This window comes from Babesia bigemina (genome assembly GCF_000981445.1).
Source record: "Babesia bigemina genome assembly Bbig001, chromosome : III".
Taxonomy (NCBI): Eukaryota; Apicomplexa; class Aconoidasida; order Piroplasmida; family Babesiidae; genus Babesia; species Babesia bigemina.
In genome coordinates, this window is record NC_027218.1 from 1,510,106 (window position 1) to 1,526,300 (window position 16,195).

Below are 16,195 nucleotides of genomic sequence, written 5' to 3' on the forward strand. Positions count from 1 at the left end.
ACTTCCAGGAAGCGCAACCAATCTGATACAATAGGGGTAACAATACCACAATTATTGTGCAAACAAGTGTCGCCAAGCCAAATTGGTGGACGTGGCGACGCAAACACAGAAGATGCATACGTTGGCGACTCGGTGAAGTATCTCACATGGCGAGCGATCAGCCGGCTGACAACGTTCCACGTGACTAGTGACGTTACTAATATAGAGGACATTAACCACCGCGCACTATGGCTGTAGACGAGTCAGGCAGCCCCATACCTACCATGAGGGGCGTGGAGAGGGACCATCGAGAATCGACCCATGAATGTGCCTATAGCGAGCGCGCTCAGCTACTCACCGCAAACCAATTCTATCAGTAAAAGTTTAATGCGACGGTGAAGGCGGCTAGTTCGCCACTACTGGTCGTCATCCATGAGATTGGGACTGCATGGTAAACTGTGTTAGTAACGATTATCAAAGTTTAAAGAACACAAGAGCACGACAGCCAGTTCACATGTCTATTACGATATCGGGAGTAGTTCCGGGGTTGCAACAGCCCGCATCTTGTAGCAGTCGATTCCACCGAGTAGCGCTCTTGCATTCTGTTGTCTTTGACACCGTCCTGTTCTGCGTTTGAAAATAGCCCAACACTGGCACTGCTGAAAACAGCACTTCATAGGGCGTACCCGGGGGATGCATTAAGTTTGCATCCCACTGGTGACAAAGGCGCCTGCCACATCTGTTTCCCATGAGGTTGCGTTATCGGCTGGCAGCAATATCAAAGGGCCCACAGTTCCACTGAGCCCTTTCATTCGACGCCTTCTTTTCAGTTGATGCCGTGTCCTTTGTGCGATTGTCTCTCTTCGGTGCACCTTTCGATTTAGCTTGGCGCTTGAAGAACTGCCTTTATGCTGCACGCCTTTCGCAGCCACCATTCGACGCAGCTTATCGATGGTGTGCCTATCGAGTTCTTGAAGTTTCGCGTTGTGCCTGTTCTTTTCTTGCAGTTGTTTTATCTCGGCACAGAGCTCCTCTATGAGGTCGTCCTTTTGCCTTATGGCGTCACTCAGCTGATAGTTTTGGTTCTTCAGGTTTAAGGCGACTTGGGTATCGGCCTCGGCTTCTCTCTGGAGCAGCGCGATGCGACGTTGTCCCTCTTCGAATAATTGCCGCTGCTCTAAGCACGCTGCTTGAAGCTCGTCGTTTATCTTCTGCTTTTCCTGGAGCATGTCCTCCAGTACTTTGATGCGGCTTATCCACTGGTCGTAACACTGGGTTGTTGCTTCGGTGAGTTGCATCCGCAGCGCGTCACAATTCGCACAAATAACGGTGACCTTGGTTTCGGTTTGCTGCTGTGCTTTCGGCCGCGTCGACCGCTTGAGCGAAGAGAATGGTGAACTCCTGGCGCCACAGTACCTGAAATTGTTGGAATGGCTCCGCGATCCGCTGGTGTCACATGTGGAAGACGAGCATTCCGAGGTGCTCCAGCCATGCTGACCAGACGAAAGCTCATTTTCGCTGGGATAGCTGCGCGCCCGGCAAAATTCGCGAGGCGACATTCGGAGCTCCATATTGTCGCTTATTTCAGCGACTACGCGGGTACGCTGCGATGGTATGGCCGGTGATGTCGACAGCCTGTCTATATGCGGCCGACCGCCATGAGTTGCCAGTTGGCCGCGAATGGTCGGCGGAATCCTCACTGTTAGCGTACCAACGTTATTCGGTCGTGAGGACAGAATTTTAGATGCGGTATATTGTGGCTCCTGGCATGCCGCGGCACGTTTTGTCACGTGTTTGTTCAGCTCTCGATGGGGAGGCGCGGTCAAGGTGTCCGTTGAAACTAATACCTTCGGGTACATTGAACATTTTAGTTGCCGCCGATTTGGTGTTATTAACGTAAGTCTGATTTGTCAGGGAACGTAGATCCCATTTTATCGCTGTCGCGTAACCGTTTTGAGCGACGTTGTCTTAGGCTCAGCAGCAGCGGATTCCACACATATTTTGCCGTCTGAGCACTGATGGCCAACAGAAAACATTAAGGGGTATAATAACGAAGCGGTGTGCTGCCATGACAGCACACGTACAGCGGCTTAACACACTGATTATGTGCCGTGATGGACATCAGTAGCCACCAACGCGGATGTGTCACTACTTGCCGCTATATGTCGTACTTAACGAAGGTTGGATGAGGCAAAACAACATCCACAGCACAATGCAGTATCGCCGAAGTTGTCTGTGGTTGCAATGATGGCTAACAAGCCCTGTGGCCCACGGCAGATTGGCGATGCAAATGGCTTGGCGCATCATCGCTTTCCAGACACCTTACGCGACTTAAACCATTTTGGTAACCATAGTAGAGTATTTCTACACGTCGAAACGTTAAAATTAGATATCGTTGACGATATACTTTACTGCGCTGCACTTTTCGCCATAGTGCTTGTAGATCCCATATGTTCTCATGTCGCTATCGAAGTCATTTTCTGCCACCAGCTGATGGTATCGTTCGTATTCACGCTGCAGCAGCTGTTCGAACGTGATGGGAGGCAGGGGGGCGCCGTTTTTTCGGCACAACAGTTTCGCCTTCTTTTCCTCACCAACCTCCACCTGCTCACTGAACTTGCGCGCGAATGCTGCGTAGCCCAAGTGCCCTATTTCCTGGAGGTAGGCATGCAGTGTAGTTGGCCGGTTCGCCCTATGCGATACAATCCCCCCGGGTTTGAGCATTTGTTGCAGTGTCTTGCAGAACTCCTGGCCAAGCCTGGCGTCCTGAGCGCATGAAAGCTCCAAAATAGGAGGATCCAACGCCAAAGCGCCCTGTATCTGCAATACATGTAGAGCGTGCGGTGGATGCGTTCCGTACCTCCAGCACCGTGATCCCGTAGACCTGCAGCAGCACGGCCAACTTGGCGAGCCTGCTGACAACGCCGGCCTTCAGTGGCGCGAACGCCTCCCACAGCACATCAATCTCGCTGATGCTCCGCGCAACGTTCGGCCAAGCGACCGATTTATCGGGGGACGACGTTAGGATGGTGCACAGTGCGGGGACAACCTGAACAGCGAAGCTGCTTGAGAACGCGGCTGTAATAAGTTTTGTACGTCAATATGGTGTTAGACTCACTTGATGCTAACAATGAACCTCCACGGATCGCCTTGAGCACCGTTTCGCTCTTGGCCACCTTCTGCCCGTACGTGGTGCTGTAGAGCGACCCGGGCAGGATGAACTTGAAAGCAGACTTGAGTTGCATCAGTTTGACGAAGGTGAGCGAGACTTGCATCCACCACGCGTTGTGCAGCACGTCTCCCTGTGCCATGATATCAAACAGGGCGGCGGCGTTGAAGTGCGACCTTGCTCCGACCTTTGTGACGTTCTCTACGACGAGGTTACACAGCGTCTGCTCACCGATTGCTGCGGACAAGGCATCGGCCTTGTCCCGCAGCGATTGCGGCGTTGTTTTGGGGTCAAACAGCTCGCGCAAGAACGCAATGAGATCCTGGCTCCTGTCCTTGGCAAAGGCGTCCAGGTTGTGCGCGAGTTCGGGATTCCTGTTAGCAGGGTTAACAGCGCTCATGGTAGGAACCCACTTGATCATGAATTCTAACGCAGTGATGCAGCTTCGGATGTCGTTCTGGTGAAGCTTTATCAGGTCGTCGACCATCTGATCGTCGACGCGGTAACCCTCAAGTTTGGCGATATTGAGCAGGCGATCCCGAAGCGCCTCGCCGTCGCACGAGTCAACGACGATGACCTTCGAGATCTGCCTGAGCTCTCTGAGATTCTTGTTGTACAAGTCGTTACAAATGCACACGATTGGGCGCTTGATCATGTTCTTCTGGTTGAGGTCCTTCAAAGCCCCGATGAGCTGCCCCTCCGCAGCGTGGAGTCCGTCCACCTCCTCTAGCAGGCACAGGTTAGGTTTGTCCTTTGCGATGGCGTTGGCAGTGACAACGCCCTTGATTACGGGCAATATTTTGGCTTTGCTGCGATCTTCGCTGGCATTGATTTCCACGACGTCGAAACCGCAGTGATGCGCCAGCACGTTCACGACTGTGGATTTACCGACGCCCGCTGGGCCTCCCAACAGCAGTATTTTGCGGTGATCCTCGTTTTCCATGCCCGCCTCTGATTGCAACATGCGCGAAGACAAGTTATCTACAAACCTGCGGTGCCACCCCCTCTATACGGTCGCTTGACGCCTCGTGTTGGCTGATACGGTTGTTTGTTTTGCGATCTTTCAGCAGAGTATAACCTGCTGCACTTCCATTGGCGCAGCCAATTGATCACCTGCGGTTTATGCACGTGGAAGTGCCAATCTCTAACCTCGATGTTGACCGACTCCTCGGTAAGCAGGTCCGAGTAGTACCGAGGCTGGTACTTGAGGAGCCAGCTTTCGTTGGAGTTCGAAGCCCTCGCGCCGCGTTTCACCTTTCGCGCCAAAACGCGGGTCCCGTAGCCCTGTCGCGCGGGGGAGTGGTCGGGCCTCTCCAGGATGTTGCTGCAGCGTAGTTACCGTCCGAGCATCTGCGCTTACTTAAACATCTCGTCGATGGACTGCCCCAGCAGGTTCTCATCCCTCTCATGCGCCCCGGCAGCATCGGAATGCTGCTCCTTGTAGAATCTCAAGTAGACAGGAGGGTTACCCAGCCGGTATCCCGAAGTCTTAAGAGCGAACTCGTCGCCGCGTCCAAGTAGCGCCGCCGACTTGAACACCTTCTGCTTGTCCAGCGCGCATGATTTGGCGTATAGCATGTCCTCCACGGCGTAGGTAGACGCGCCGCCGGCGCCTATGTTCCGCGCCAGGTCGACGACGCGCAGGCTGGAGAAGCCGTTGCTGACGCGGCTGTCTAGCGGGTACAGCTCGATCGGGGCTGGCTGCTGAACGAATTCGCGCGACCCATCGGTGGAAGTATTGGCCTGAATTTCGTCGAGGATGTCGTCGACCAAGCCGTCACCTGCGCAACGTCACACATCTGGCGTTACTGCCGATTACCGTGCAAGAACTGGTCCATTGCGCTATTTGGTACGATTTAATATGTGTTGTTGGTGGTAGGTGTGTCATCAGGGGGTGCTCGCCGTGTGTCGGGACCCTCTGCGGGCTTCGGCACAGGAGCCGGAGTCGGCTCCTTGCTGCGCGCAAATGCGCGGCCTATCAGCCTGAAGTTTGCCTTCGACCACCCGTCAAAGCCTTTATATATGCACGTCGGCTCTACATTGTCCTCGATGCCGAAGATGTTGTAGTAGAAGGCAAGTTTGTTCGCATGCCACACCTGGTCATCCGTGGTCTCCTTGAGGTGCCGCAGTCGGACGTATAGTTGGATGCGCTCCTCGACCATCTCAAACCTCGAGAACGCCCTGCAGATGGCGGAGAAAAACGAATTGCCCAGCTTGATGCCCTTGCAAGTGCTGCGCCCTACCCTGGAGACGATCCGCAAGTGATGTACGTACAGGTGTAACGCCAAGAGAACCCCGAACATGACGTCGATGGTGTAGTGCGCTCTTGCAACGATGAGCATCACGTAGATGAGCATGACTATGATCACTACCGCTGTATTGAGGTGCCACATGTTGTTGTGCATCACGAACATCTCCATGAAGAGGGTGCTCCCGGCCGTGTGCCCCGATATGATGAGATCGGTGCAGGTGTCGGTTATCGAGAAGTATCCCTGGACGACGTGCGCTATCTGCGCCAGGAAGTTGGCATTTTGGTCGAACACCTTGCATTCTTGCGCTGGAGTGGGCACCACCGTGGCAGCGATGAATACGCCCCTCAGCAGGTACACCTGCGACATCAGCAACACGTACCGAATCACCATCTGACATCCGAACATCAGCGGGGCGCTGAAAAGGACCTTGCCACACACAAGAATGCACAGAACGGCTATGAGCACGTCAGCGCATCGAATGGATACCTGGGTGTTGCCGTACCACGACATGAATGCGACCTGCAGGTGGTCGTACAGAGGCGACATGTTGAAGCTGCGCTTCTGCCATTCATATAATGGAGGAGGATCAATGCTTGTCGTGTATTTAGTGTACACTCGGTCGCTGTTCCAGACGCATATCGCCTGGAAGATCAGCACCACGAAGAAAATGCACACCGCGTAAAAAAGCCGCCACATCATCCCTCTTACAACGGACTGGCATTCCTTGATAACGCTCTCGACGTACGCTTCGTCGACGCTCTCTAAGTCAAGGCACTTGTCATTTCTGTAATTACTCCGGCTGCTGTTTACGGACTCGCTCCCGGAGGACTCCGGCGCCAAGGGTAAGGGTGACGCCCATGCAACGCTGTCATCCTCCTTTTGACTCGTGCATCGCGACAACGGCGAGCCCACCACGGATCCACTATCCCCACTTACATACATCGTGGCTAGACTGGTGCTGGATTCCGCCTGTAGATGATCGTAATCGGCTGTGTTGCACCGTCAAGGGCAGCCAGGCATGAAGCAGTGTCTTTTCAGAATCCCCCTTTACACATCACCAGATTTACTTCTGCCTTGCACTCAGCGTATACATATGAGTCAAAACACCGCGTTTAGTTTGATGGTAACGCCGGACTGTTAGGCTCAAATGGCATTTCACGAGAGGGTGCGACCAGCCACTCCAACAACTCACACCAATTGCTGGAGGTGCATGACTGCAGTCGGCTTGTTAGATCTGAATTAGAAATTACGATGTAGCTACGGCACTGCGAGTCAGTTTAAACACCTCAACGCAGTTAACTTGGACCAGTTGCGACGTCTGTCTAGTTGGATCCTACGTATATACCTTAATCGCTGCGCTAACGCACATCGGCATTAGCTGCAATTCATGGGTATACAGTCGATCGAGACGTTACGTTTCGGGCAATTCCTAATTGCAGAGGCACAGGTCCACAGCATCACTTGATGCAGGCTGTGTACCGCGTAGACCGGCCATGACAAAAATTGCTGGTAAATTTGCGTCCAGTTAGCAAATGTGTAAGCTGCCAAAGCGCTGCCTGTACTGTATATCAAACTTCGCCCGCGAAAATTCCCTATATAGGGCTCACGCCCCGGAGACCCTTCCAAGCGGTCTGCTGCCCTCCACGTTGCGCTACAGGCACATAAGGCCAGATGCTGCCGTGTGCCTACACTAGCTGGCACTAAGCGATAGAAGTTCACTTCGGCAGCATACGCTGGCAAATCGAAAATTCCTGGCAGAATCGTAGCCACGGTACGAATGTGCACATCAGCGCATGAATATTTTGCAACAGATCATACGGCTTCTTTGCGGCAACAAGCCTTCTGTAGCGCTAGTTGCTGTTATTGGGCGGCATTAGGTCTTTGGGCGCCGGGTCGGCGTTGTTTTAAAAAGCGCTGCGGCGCTACACTGGCCACCCATATTCGTAGAAGGCGGCACCCGCAACCACTCCTTTATCACGCTGATGTGATAATTTGCGACATAATACGTGAATAGTTATTGGAAGGTCGGCTTGGAGCAGGTTTGCGGTTTCCCCACTGGGCGCTTACCGCGAGTCGGCTAGACATTACGATATTTTCCCGGCGAGGCGATGGGATCGCAATTTGAGTGGCGCGTAGAGCGCGTAGACTCGGATGAGTTTAGGTCATCCCGAACGGACATCTCAGATCGCCTGGACTCCGGCGAATTCTCCTCCGCCGTCACGGTGCGCGCTGGTAGCGATGAGTACACATTAACCACGGCGCGGCCTACGCTATCCGAAAGCTACTCGTCGCTACCTCCCGATGGGTCTGTCTCAGATCTTCGTTCAGAGTCGATTTCTTCCCGTAAGTATGCCAAGAGCGAGGACTCAGACAGCTCGGTGGTGGATCATGACATCGCAATGCCCGGCCAACCGCCTGCCTTCTTCGACGGGAGCAGGCGGCGCCAGCCTCCCAGTAAGATAATTATAACGCTAGGCGTCCGTGACGTGCTTGGGTACCCGGTCCTGCGGCTGTCGCGGTACGTAGCTGTAATGCAGCACAAGAAGTCGGTGGTCGACCACAGCGCTTCGTCAAACGGCGTTTACCGGAATCTGTTCTACATAAGCAGCTGGTTTGCGTTCACTTCGCCGACGGGCTTCACTTTAACAGCTGAATTGGTGAAGTCGGTCTGGCGCCGCCATGGTATTTGGGGTTTCTTCCATGGTTTCCCGGCTTACGCGTGCCACAAATTGCTGTGCGATCTGGCGACCTTCATCGTTCCACGTTACATCGCCCCGCAGTTGGAAGCTGGAGCTCTAGGAGCCTACAAAAGCGTCTTCACGTTCGGCCACGGCTCGCTGTCGCATCTGCGCGATCGGTATGCTGGAGTTTGGCGAAGTTCGTCGGTGGAAAGCGGCTACGAGTCCGACAACTCGCAGCCGTCCACTTGGAATATGAACCCCATTACCGGTTTTCTGAGTCGCAACATAGAGTTCGATGCGTACGAATTCTCTCAGCATGCTCTTGTAGAGTTGCTCACGTACCCCATGCTGACCGTTTCTTCGCGTGCGATGATATACGACGTGGCCGCCCCAATGAATTCGATCTCGCTTGTTAAGGACTCAATAGCACACGAAGGCGCGTTGTCGCTGTACCGCGGTTTCTTTTGGAGGCTGTTGGCGCTTTTGTTGGAGGACATGCAAAAGCATAGCGCTGGGAAGCCACGCCCGTTCGACGTCATTGCGGACGACAGTCGCACCGATCTGGATAATATAGTGCCCGTATTCCTTACGTTTGGTTCGTCAATTTGCCACCAGATGTCTTTGGTAGAGCGGTGCATGTCTTCAGTGGACGGGTTTTGCGTTGAGGCCTCCACTGCGAGCACGTTATCAAAGTTCCCGTGGGCCAACATAACGGTCCAGATGGCACTCACTTTCTGCTTGCTCAATCTCAGAGACCGGCTAGTAGATTAAAGGCTTATCTGAGATAGTGTCTCATTTATACGGAGCTTGTTGAGCACGTCAGTGTCTCCTGCCGGGTTACGGTATATTGTGAGGCTTATTGGCGGCACACGGCACGAACGTTTTATGGAATCCGGCCCATTTCCAGCATATTAGCCAGAAGTTATACTTTCTTAGTACGGGTGGATACCGTTGAATGGAGTTGGGGTATGTTGCAGTTGGAGCTCTAACTCCAGCTGCAGCCGCGCCTGGGTGGCCGCGGAAAAGCTGTTGCCCTGATGGCTGGATTTCACACCAGAGCTCTTGCATCGCATAGTATCGTTACTTAAAGCGTTTGTTAGCTGGGAGCACGCACATAGGGCGGATATTGCAGAAGGTGATTCATTACAACGTAATACCTTCATGCTGTGGACGGGGTTCGTCAGTTCTTCTCTACCACATCTACGGATACGCCCATCTGCAAGTAGTTCCTTAAAGTGGACATTGTTCGGGTTGTATGTGGTTTTCGGCTGGGAGCGTCACTAATGTATTGAACTGATTAGAATGCCGATTGACAGACCATAGGCACTCCTTTATAGCAAGTTTCGCATTGATCGCAACATCAGGGCTAAAAAATACATGTAATTGCTACGCCATGCTCACAGTGAAGCGTACTGATGTGTTTCCGACTACAGCCGTTTCAACTGGAGCAACGTCGCAGGCGTGTCGGCGGTGAAGCTGAACTGTGGTACTGGAGACATCCTCTGCAGGAAACTAACGGGAAACAGTACACACGTTTGTTGGTAAAACAGCATACGCAATAATCGTGCAATTCCGTCGGAGAGGAGGACGGACTGGACGCGCGCTGTCGCTATGGTAATGTGCACCGGTGGCCCTCCGCGCCAAAGAGACTCGTCGCCACGCCATTCTAACGTGAAAAAGTAGCCATGCATTTCACATTGCCGACAACAACCTAGAGATACAATCCCTGGGTCAATTACAGTGGCAATCGTGCTTTACGACCACCGAGTACTGCATACAACGATGGACGGCAGAAGCCGGACGGGTTACACCACCTGCCTTATGGCTCCCAACCAGGGCTACACATCAGGGTACAACGCTTACGGAGCAAACTGCGTGACCACGATCCCCAAACAGCAAGACGGCTACGTGATACCTGCCGATTACCGCTTTTCCGAAGGCTACTCTATGGACTATTACAACTTTAACAAGGGAGGCGCCCTGCAGAGCACTTTGGAGTGCGACCCGGCGCTTTACAAGGACTTCCAGTACCCCGTCGCCGATAACAGCGGGTACACGTATCCGGCTCCAGAGCAGATGTACAGGGACTACCCCTACACCGGGGAGGAATACAACCGTTACATGGAGGTGCTGGGAACCGAACAGGTGCCGCAGGTACGTTATGGCGAATCAGAACTAAAAACAATACAGTTAGTCAACGACGCGCCGCAGCTCACAACTGAATTCTTCGCATCAAACGCCGCATTCCAGCGCATTCCGCTCTATCCGTCACGCACAGTGTTCCGACGCCGTCGCCAGGGCGACCCAATCAACGAATGGAGCAACGCCTTCATCAACGAGGAAGATGACCTTTGTGACGCTACGCAGTGCTGCACCGGCTAAGCCCCGACCTGTTTCATAATGTAGTACAGTATGCATACACGACATCTATGAGGCTTTGGTTGCGCAACCTGGCTGATATGTTGAGCTTCCTGCCGCTCTTGTGGCAATGGCGTTTGCGGCCCCTGCGAGGTGGGTCCGGCTGAGCACTATCCCAAGACACACCACGCAGCGTGTGATGCGACTTACACCGCACAAATACAAAAGTGGCACTTGTTATTGGAACTGGGTGGCCGCCATCCCTTTATGCGGGATGTGTGTAAGCGCGGCCTACACATCGGATCCCCACCCGCGACGTTGATGTCGTTTTGCCGACGCGCCGGGAATCCTAATCGCTACGATGACCTGTGCCGCGAGAAGGTCAACAACAACGCCTTAAAACAATGAGATGCGGGCTGTTACCGCTTTTTCTCTGGTGTGTCGCGCTGCGGCCTACACATCTCGCGGAGTCGGCCTTCACCTTCTACGAGGACCCCGCCAGTGGCGACAAGGAGCCTAAAACAAGCGAATCAGGCCAGCCATCGGGAGATACGGACTCTAATGGCGTTAGACAGGCGATTCCACCAACTTCGTCTCCTGACGGAAGACCTTCGGGTGTGCCGAAGCCATCGAGAGAGGCAACCACCGACGAAGGAACTCCCAATGATTCAAGCGATCAGTATGGGTCATACAAGGATGATGGCACGGGCAGCAACGAGCGGGTGGTGCAGTTGCCGGGCTCGGACTCTGTTTCCGCAGACGGCAACCAGGAGGACGACAGCGACATCATGTACTACCTGACGCAGTACCGGGCGCGACCACGGCGCACGGTCGAAGGCAACCTCTGCGCAGCCGCGTTCCTGGAGAAGAACCAAATCTACACGGACTGCACGCGCGAAGTGGCGCCCGATGGCACCCAGGACCGCGAGTGGTGTTACCACGAATCGCAGCTGACCGGCAAGCTTGAGCGCGACTGGGGCTTCTGTGTCCCGCCCCCGAATTACGAGCGGATCCGCTCGGCTGTAATCGGGCGTATCCGGGAGAAGGCTGAGCAGGCTGGCGAAATGAAGCATGCGCTTACGAAGCATCGCGCCCTCCTGCTGACCATGGAGCGCCGTATAATGTCATTCTGTGGCGTGGGTCACAAGGGGTTCGAACGATCACTAACGAGGTTGGAGGAAGTGCTGAATGGCGCAGAGGATACGTTAAAGTCGATGCGGTCGCTGTCGAACGACGTGGTTGCGATCAAGGAGGAACTCAAGCGTGAACAGTGCCGCTACCACAAGATACAGCAGCAGCTGCCTCACGACGCATCGAGCCAGGTCAGCGACGGCCTGGTTGGCACATACTTCCCCGGTCACCTGTTGGAATTTCCCGCTTACAGCACCCGCGTCGACAGGGAATTGAACTTCGTCTTCTCCGACTTCATGCCAGTCGTTGGCCTGAACCCACACCGGTTTTCCGTCGTCTGGCGAGGGTACGTGCGGGCGCCGCATTCCGGCAACTTTGTGTTCTCGATAGAAACCCAGTCGTACGTGCGCATGGAGCTGGACGGGGTGGAGATCATCAACAACGGCCTGGTCCGCCAGGGCGACGCCGACTCGGGATACCGCTACTCAATCGACACCATGATGCAGGGTGCCACGCTAACATCGCAGTCACAGCAGCTGGTTGGCGGCCAGTTCTACCGCGTACAGGTCGAGTTCAGCAACTCGCAGCAGTACCATTACCGTGCGGGCGAGGCGGTGGTGAAGCTGGAGTGGTCGTCGCTACGGCTTCCGAAGGAGGTGATCAAAGACTACCTCTACACGAAAATTGTGCCGCAACGTCTGGCCATAAGCTATTTGCCGCACGGGCACTTCGTTGTGGAAAACGCTGCCAACGGTGCTCTGGCATTTCTGGACGATGAGGCTGCCTTCCTCAGCGACTTGTCGAACGACCTGGTGGACTCCTATCTGGTGCGTACAGTTCGGTCACCCCGCTTCGGGCGTTTCATGATGCAGGTGAATGTCACGTGCGCCTTGTTCCTGGCGTACGCCCACGATGTGGTCCCCCTGAGCGCGGTGACGGAGGATGCGCTGCAGTTCGGGGACAGCAGGGGCTCATTCGTACAACTGGTGGATAGAGACGGCAGCGCAAAGCCGCTTAGGGTGAAGCGTGCGATACTGCAGCGCAAGCATACGTACACGTTCCACGTCGAGGTACGCGAGACGCCGTTTTTCATGTTCCTGTCCGCAAGTGCTGAAGAGCCATCTCAGGGAGAGGGCCCGGTCACGGTTCTGTCGCTGCCCGACTCCGAGTTCTTTTTGAACTGCTTGCAATCGTCCAGCGTCGGCGATGGGTTTGATTGTAGCGCGGGGCTCTCCGGTAAGCTACTGGACAAGAAGCACGCCATCTGGCGCCCAACTGAAGGTGCCGGGTCATGGCTCAAGGTGCTCTTCCGGCGCCCCGTACTTCTGTCAGCGTTTCAGCTGAAACAGAGCGACGACCCCTCTCGGTGGATTCGCCGACTGTCGCTGGAGTTTGGCGACCGTTCGGAGTTTTTCGAGATTTTGCATTCCAACGACCCCCGCTCGAGCCTCTACCACCTCAGCGAGCCCAGGGCAGTGAGCTCGGTGCTGCTGCGGGTCGACGACCTCTACACAAGCTCGCAGGCGACGTCACTGGCCGTCAACTTCCTCGGCCAGAGGCTCGTCGAGGAGTCGCCGGGGCTGCGCCGCATTTTCATGAACTGCACTGACACGCTCGAAAGCAACGTGGAGGTACAGCCGCTGTCTGAGGGGCATTCGTATGAGCTAGTGTGCAGTAGGAAGTGCTTCGACTTGACCACCGCCCTTAAGGCGACCGAGGTGCTCGACATAAAGACACCGCCATGTGGCGCTCTCCAGATCGACCTCTGCAATCACGGCGGGGACTCCTCGGCATGCCACGCGGCATTAACGATAGTGCGCGCCCCCGGTTCAGAAAACGCTCTAGGATTCGTGCTATCGCGGTTGAACCGGGGCATGCGCGACGTACCGTTCAACGTCGCCATCCTGTTCAAGTCGGCGCCGAACCGGCTGCCGCAGCAGAGCTTCCTGATCGACAACGGCTCGCTCAAGGGACCTATTGACGCCTCCTACGTGCATCAGGTTGGCGGCAACCCCAGGATGGGAGAGGTGTCGTACGGATGGCTGAGGCCGAATGTGTCGGAAGGCACGTCGCTGGGCGTTGCGTTCCCGCTGCCGGGTGAATCGCAGCGCTGCATACAAACACGCGGGTGCCAGCCCAACTTTTGGTCGATCGACCTGCCCCGCAACGGCCGCTACAAGGTAGAGCTGGTGGTGGGCGACTCCACCGTCCCGGAGCCAAGCGCCGAGTTGGACGCATACGCGCTATTCTCACCCGACGCCGCAGCACCCTCGTCGCAGTGGCTGTCGGTGGAGTTGAACGGAGAAGTGCTCTTGGGGTGCGTCGAGGTGGCAGCGGGTTCGCTGTACACGGTTGTAAAGGAGGTGGAGGTGCGCAACAACTTGCTGAAGGTCACCTCCACCAGCAGCAACTACAGCTGCGCAGGACATCACACACGCCTGCAGTTCGTCAAAGTGACCGAGCTGTGAGACTCTCATAATGCTAGTTTTGTTTTGCTGGTTTTGTGTGTGGCCACTGTAGCGCTGAGCAGCCTTCTATAGGGGCGCCTGGTGAGCCTTCCACACGCACCGGTCAAGTTATCCCTACATACACATTTTCAAAGCAACAATAGGCTCTCGTATGTGCTGAAAAACGTGCTCCGGGCGCCACAGCAGCGTATCGCAACGACATTGAACGCGACCCCTTAGCAGTCGTACTGCTCGCAATATCTCTACACCCGCGCTCTCTAGGCGTGAGCTATCGCAATAATCCGGTTTATAGGTTAATATGACGGACAATACCGTCGAAATAGCCTCCCAAGGCAATGAGCGACCAGATTGGCTCGTGTACCCCGCAGACTCCTACAGGTTCCGCGAGGATTCCGCACCCATCGGACGCGGCCTGCTGTTCAAGAGCTCGGATGAGATCGTGCGGAAGCGCATCCGAGCCTACAACCAGAAAGGGTTGCGCATCACGGTCTGCGGCGTGATTCTGTGCCATCGCAATGGGTTCCCGCACATCATGCTCCTGACGGATTCGGAGGGTTCTTGCGGGCTGCTGGGTGGCAAGTGCAGAGTATTCGAGAACCCGAAGGAGGCACTGCGGCGGAAGGTAGCGCGGTTCATTTCAGTCGCTCGTAAGGGAGCGCTCCAGCTCGACCTCCGCGCCAACGCCGAAAACGTCAACGTCGGCGAGTTTCTCGGCGAGTTCTGGCGGCAGGACTATGATTCGGAGGTCTTGCCGTATCTGCCAATTCATGTCAACCGCCCTCGGGAGAGGATTCTGATTTACCAGGTAGTGTGTGACAAAATGCCGATTCAGAATGTTACAGGTGACGCTGCGTGACCACTGTTCGATCGTGGCTCCGAGCGGACTCCAGATAATCCCGGTGCCGCTTCACGACTTCTACCTTCCGGAGCAGGGTGTGGCCATATCGGCGCTGCCTCACCTTCTCGCGCGCTTCAACATGTCTTTCATGCATCATGTCTAATGGCGGGCACGTAAAGTGCAGAGTTCCGCTTGTAACATAAGACCAAGTATTGCTAATGGTTAACCTGTTCCTCGCTGACATCGGCGCGGTGATGTGTCCGTTGTTGCTGCTGACGGTGTTTCTGGGCATCTGCCTAACGCCGGGCGCCGCGGCTCGGCACACAACGACTACAAGGGACCAGTAAGGTACTAAATGGCTGCTTACACGTGGCTGTAGGCGGCTGCTAGGGCTGCAGAAAGTCTACACCCGCATCCCGGTGTGTACAACGCTCAAGGTGTGTCGTCTGTCTTCTCGCTCATTGCGCTCAGCCGGAGTCTGTAACCATGAACACCATTTGCCTATCTTCATGTGGAAACGGACCGGATGACACTACTCTGGTGTGTAGCCCTCAAGCTGAGAGTAGGTTGTCCCTCATCGGCTTCACGTTCCGCAGCGTGGAAGACCCGGCTGGCGGTGGACGCTAAGAGCGACTTCTCCCTAACGGATGGTGGGTTTGCTTTCATATATGGACAACTATAATGGTTGGCATGCGTATTGCGGTTACATGGAGGCCGTAAGGGCCACTTGATGGTCACTCGAACATGACAATCGACAGTGATGGTACATGTTTGTCTCATTACATCGCGTTAAATGCGTGAATCGCCCGAACAACGTTCCTGCGGATCAATCACTGCCACAGATTGCCTGGACGGGAAGAAGCGCTACAAGTGTTTACCGTACGAGGTAGGTCCCGTCAACGTCAGCATTTTCACACCGGTATTCGTACAGAGCTCCGAGATCCAGTGCATGGACGCTGCGTTCGCCACGTACCCCGTAGGGTTCAGCTGCTTCACCAGCTGCGGCGAGCTGAAATGCCCGTCTGACGACTTCATGAAGCCATCTGTTTCGGACGACTTTAAGGTTGGTGCACATGAACGAGGTGTGACGGAGTTCAGCTCGCCGACTGCAAGAGCAGCTACCGAGTGCGCTGCCGGATACACCCTAATAACGAGAACCAGCAGATCAACGTGCCAGACTTAACCATGGAGCTGCAGCTGGGCGGCCGCAGCTACCTCGGCAAGGCGTTGCGCCCGGCCGCATCGCAATGAGCTCAGTCACTGAATGCAGCTTAATATTTTATACGTCATCTCGAGCTCGTTGGTGCCGCTTTAACGCG

The 16,195-nt window shown here is 55.0% G+C and overlaps 8 protein-coding genes across 8 annotated transcripts; 4 read left to right on the forward strand and 4 right to left on the reverse strand.

Moving 5' to 3' along the window:
* Nucleotides 1-677: 677 nt before the first annotated feature.
* Nucleotides 678-1,550, reverse strand: BBBOND_0306020 (hypothetical protein, conserved; the record flags this gene model as incomplete). Its single annotated transcript, XM_012913430.1, has 1 exon — nucleotides 678-1,550. The coding sequence occupies one exon, from the start codon at nucleotides 1,548-1,550 to the stop codon at nucleotides 678-680; it is 873 nt and encodes a 290-aa protein (XP_012768884.1).
* Nucleotides 1,551-2,364: 814 nt separating this feature from the next.
* Nucleotides 2,365-4,986, reverse strand: BBBOND_0306030 (Replication factor C large subunit; the record flags this gene model as incomplete). Its single annotated transcript, XM_012913431.1, has 6 exons — nucleotides 2,365-2,799; nucleotides 2,840-3,057; nucleotides 3,098-4,099; nucleotides 4,138-4,472; nucleotides 4,509-4,929; nucleotides 4,968-4,986. The coding sequence occupies 6 exons, from the start codon at nucleotides 4,984-4,986 to the stop codon at nucleotides 2,365-2,367; spliced, it is 2,430 nt and encodes an 809-aa protein (XP_012768885.1).
* Nucleotides 4,987-5,004: 18 nt separating this feature from the next.
* BBBOND_0306040 (Phosphatidylcholine:ceramide cholinephosphotransferase 1) lies at nucleotides 5,005-6,342 on the reverse strand (the record flags this gene model as incomplete). The annotated part of the gene is made up of 1 exon (XM_012913432.1): nucleotides 5,005-6,342. One exon carries the CDS (start codon nucleotides 6,340-6,342, stop codon nucleotides 5,005-5,007), a length of 1,338 nt encoding a protein of 445 aa, XP_012768886.1.
* Nucleotides 6,343-7,508: 1,166 nt separating this feature from the next.
* Nucleotides 7,509-8,852, forward strand: BBBOND_0306050 (hypothetical protein, conserved; the record flags this gene model as incomplete). The annotated part of the gene is made up of 1 exon (XM_012913433.1): nucleotides 7,509-8,852. One exon carries the CDS (start codon nucleotides 7,509-7,511, stop codon nucleotides 8,850-8,852), a length of 1,344 nt encoding a protein of 447 aa, XP_012768887.1.
* Nucleotides 8,853-9,311: 459 nt separating this feature from the next.
* On the reverse strand, nucleotides 9,312-9,772 carry BBBOND_0306060 (hypothetical protein; the record flags this gene model as incomplete). The annotated part of the gene is made up of 2 exons (XM_012913434.1): nucleotides 9,312-9,447; nucleotides 9,615-9,772. 2 exons carry the CDS (start codon nucleotides 9,770-9,772, stop codon nucleotides 9,312-9,314), a joined length of 294 nt encoding a protein of 97 aa, XP_012768888.1.
* A 91-nt stretch (nucleotides 9,773-9,863) lies between these two features.
* On the forward strand, nucleotides 9,864-10,463 carry BBBOND_0306070 (hypothetical protein, conserved; the record flags this gene model as incomplete). Its single annotated transcript, XM_012913435.1, has 1 exon — nucleotides 9,864-10,463. The coding sequence occupies one exon, from the start codon at nucleotides 9,864-9,866 to the stop codon at nucleotides 10,461-10,463; it is 600 nt and encodes a 199-aa protein (XP_012768889.1).
* A 380-nt stretch (nucleotides 10,464-10,843) lies between these two features.
* On the forward strand, nucleotides 10,844-14,038 carry BBBOND_0306080 (hypothetical protein, conserved; the record flags this gene model as incomplete). Its single annotated transcript, XM_012913436.1, has 1 exon — nucleotides 10,844-14,038. One exon carries the CDS (start codon nucleotides 10,844-10,846, stop codon nucleotides 14,036-14,038), a length of 3,195 nt encoding a protein of 1,064 aa, XP_012768890.1.
* A 298-nt stretch (nucleotides 14,039-14,336) lies between these two features.
* BBBOND_0306090 (Cleavage and polyadenylation specificity factor subunit 5) lies at nucleotides 14,337-16,127 on the forward strand (the record flags this gene model as incomplete). The annotated part of the gene is made up of 8 exons (XM_012913437.1): nucleotides 14,337-14,843; nucleotides 14,881-15,017; nucleotides 15,256-15,313; nucleotides 15,348-15,438; nucleotides 15,473-15,526; nucleotides 15,719-15,762; nucleotides 15,808-15,939; nucleotides 15,975-16,127. The coding sequence occupies 8 exons, from the start codon at nucleotides 14,337-14,339 to the stop codon at nucleotides 16,125-16,127; spliced, it is 1,176 nt and encodes a 391-aa protein (XP_012768891.1).
* Between the last annotated feature and the right edge of the window lie 68 nt (nucleotides 16,128-16,195).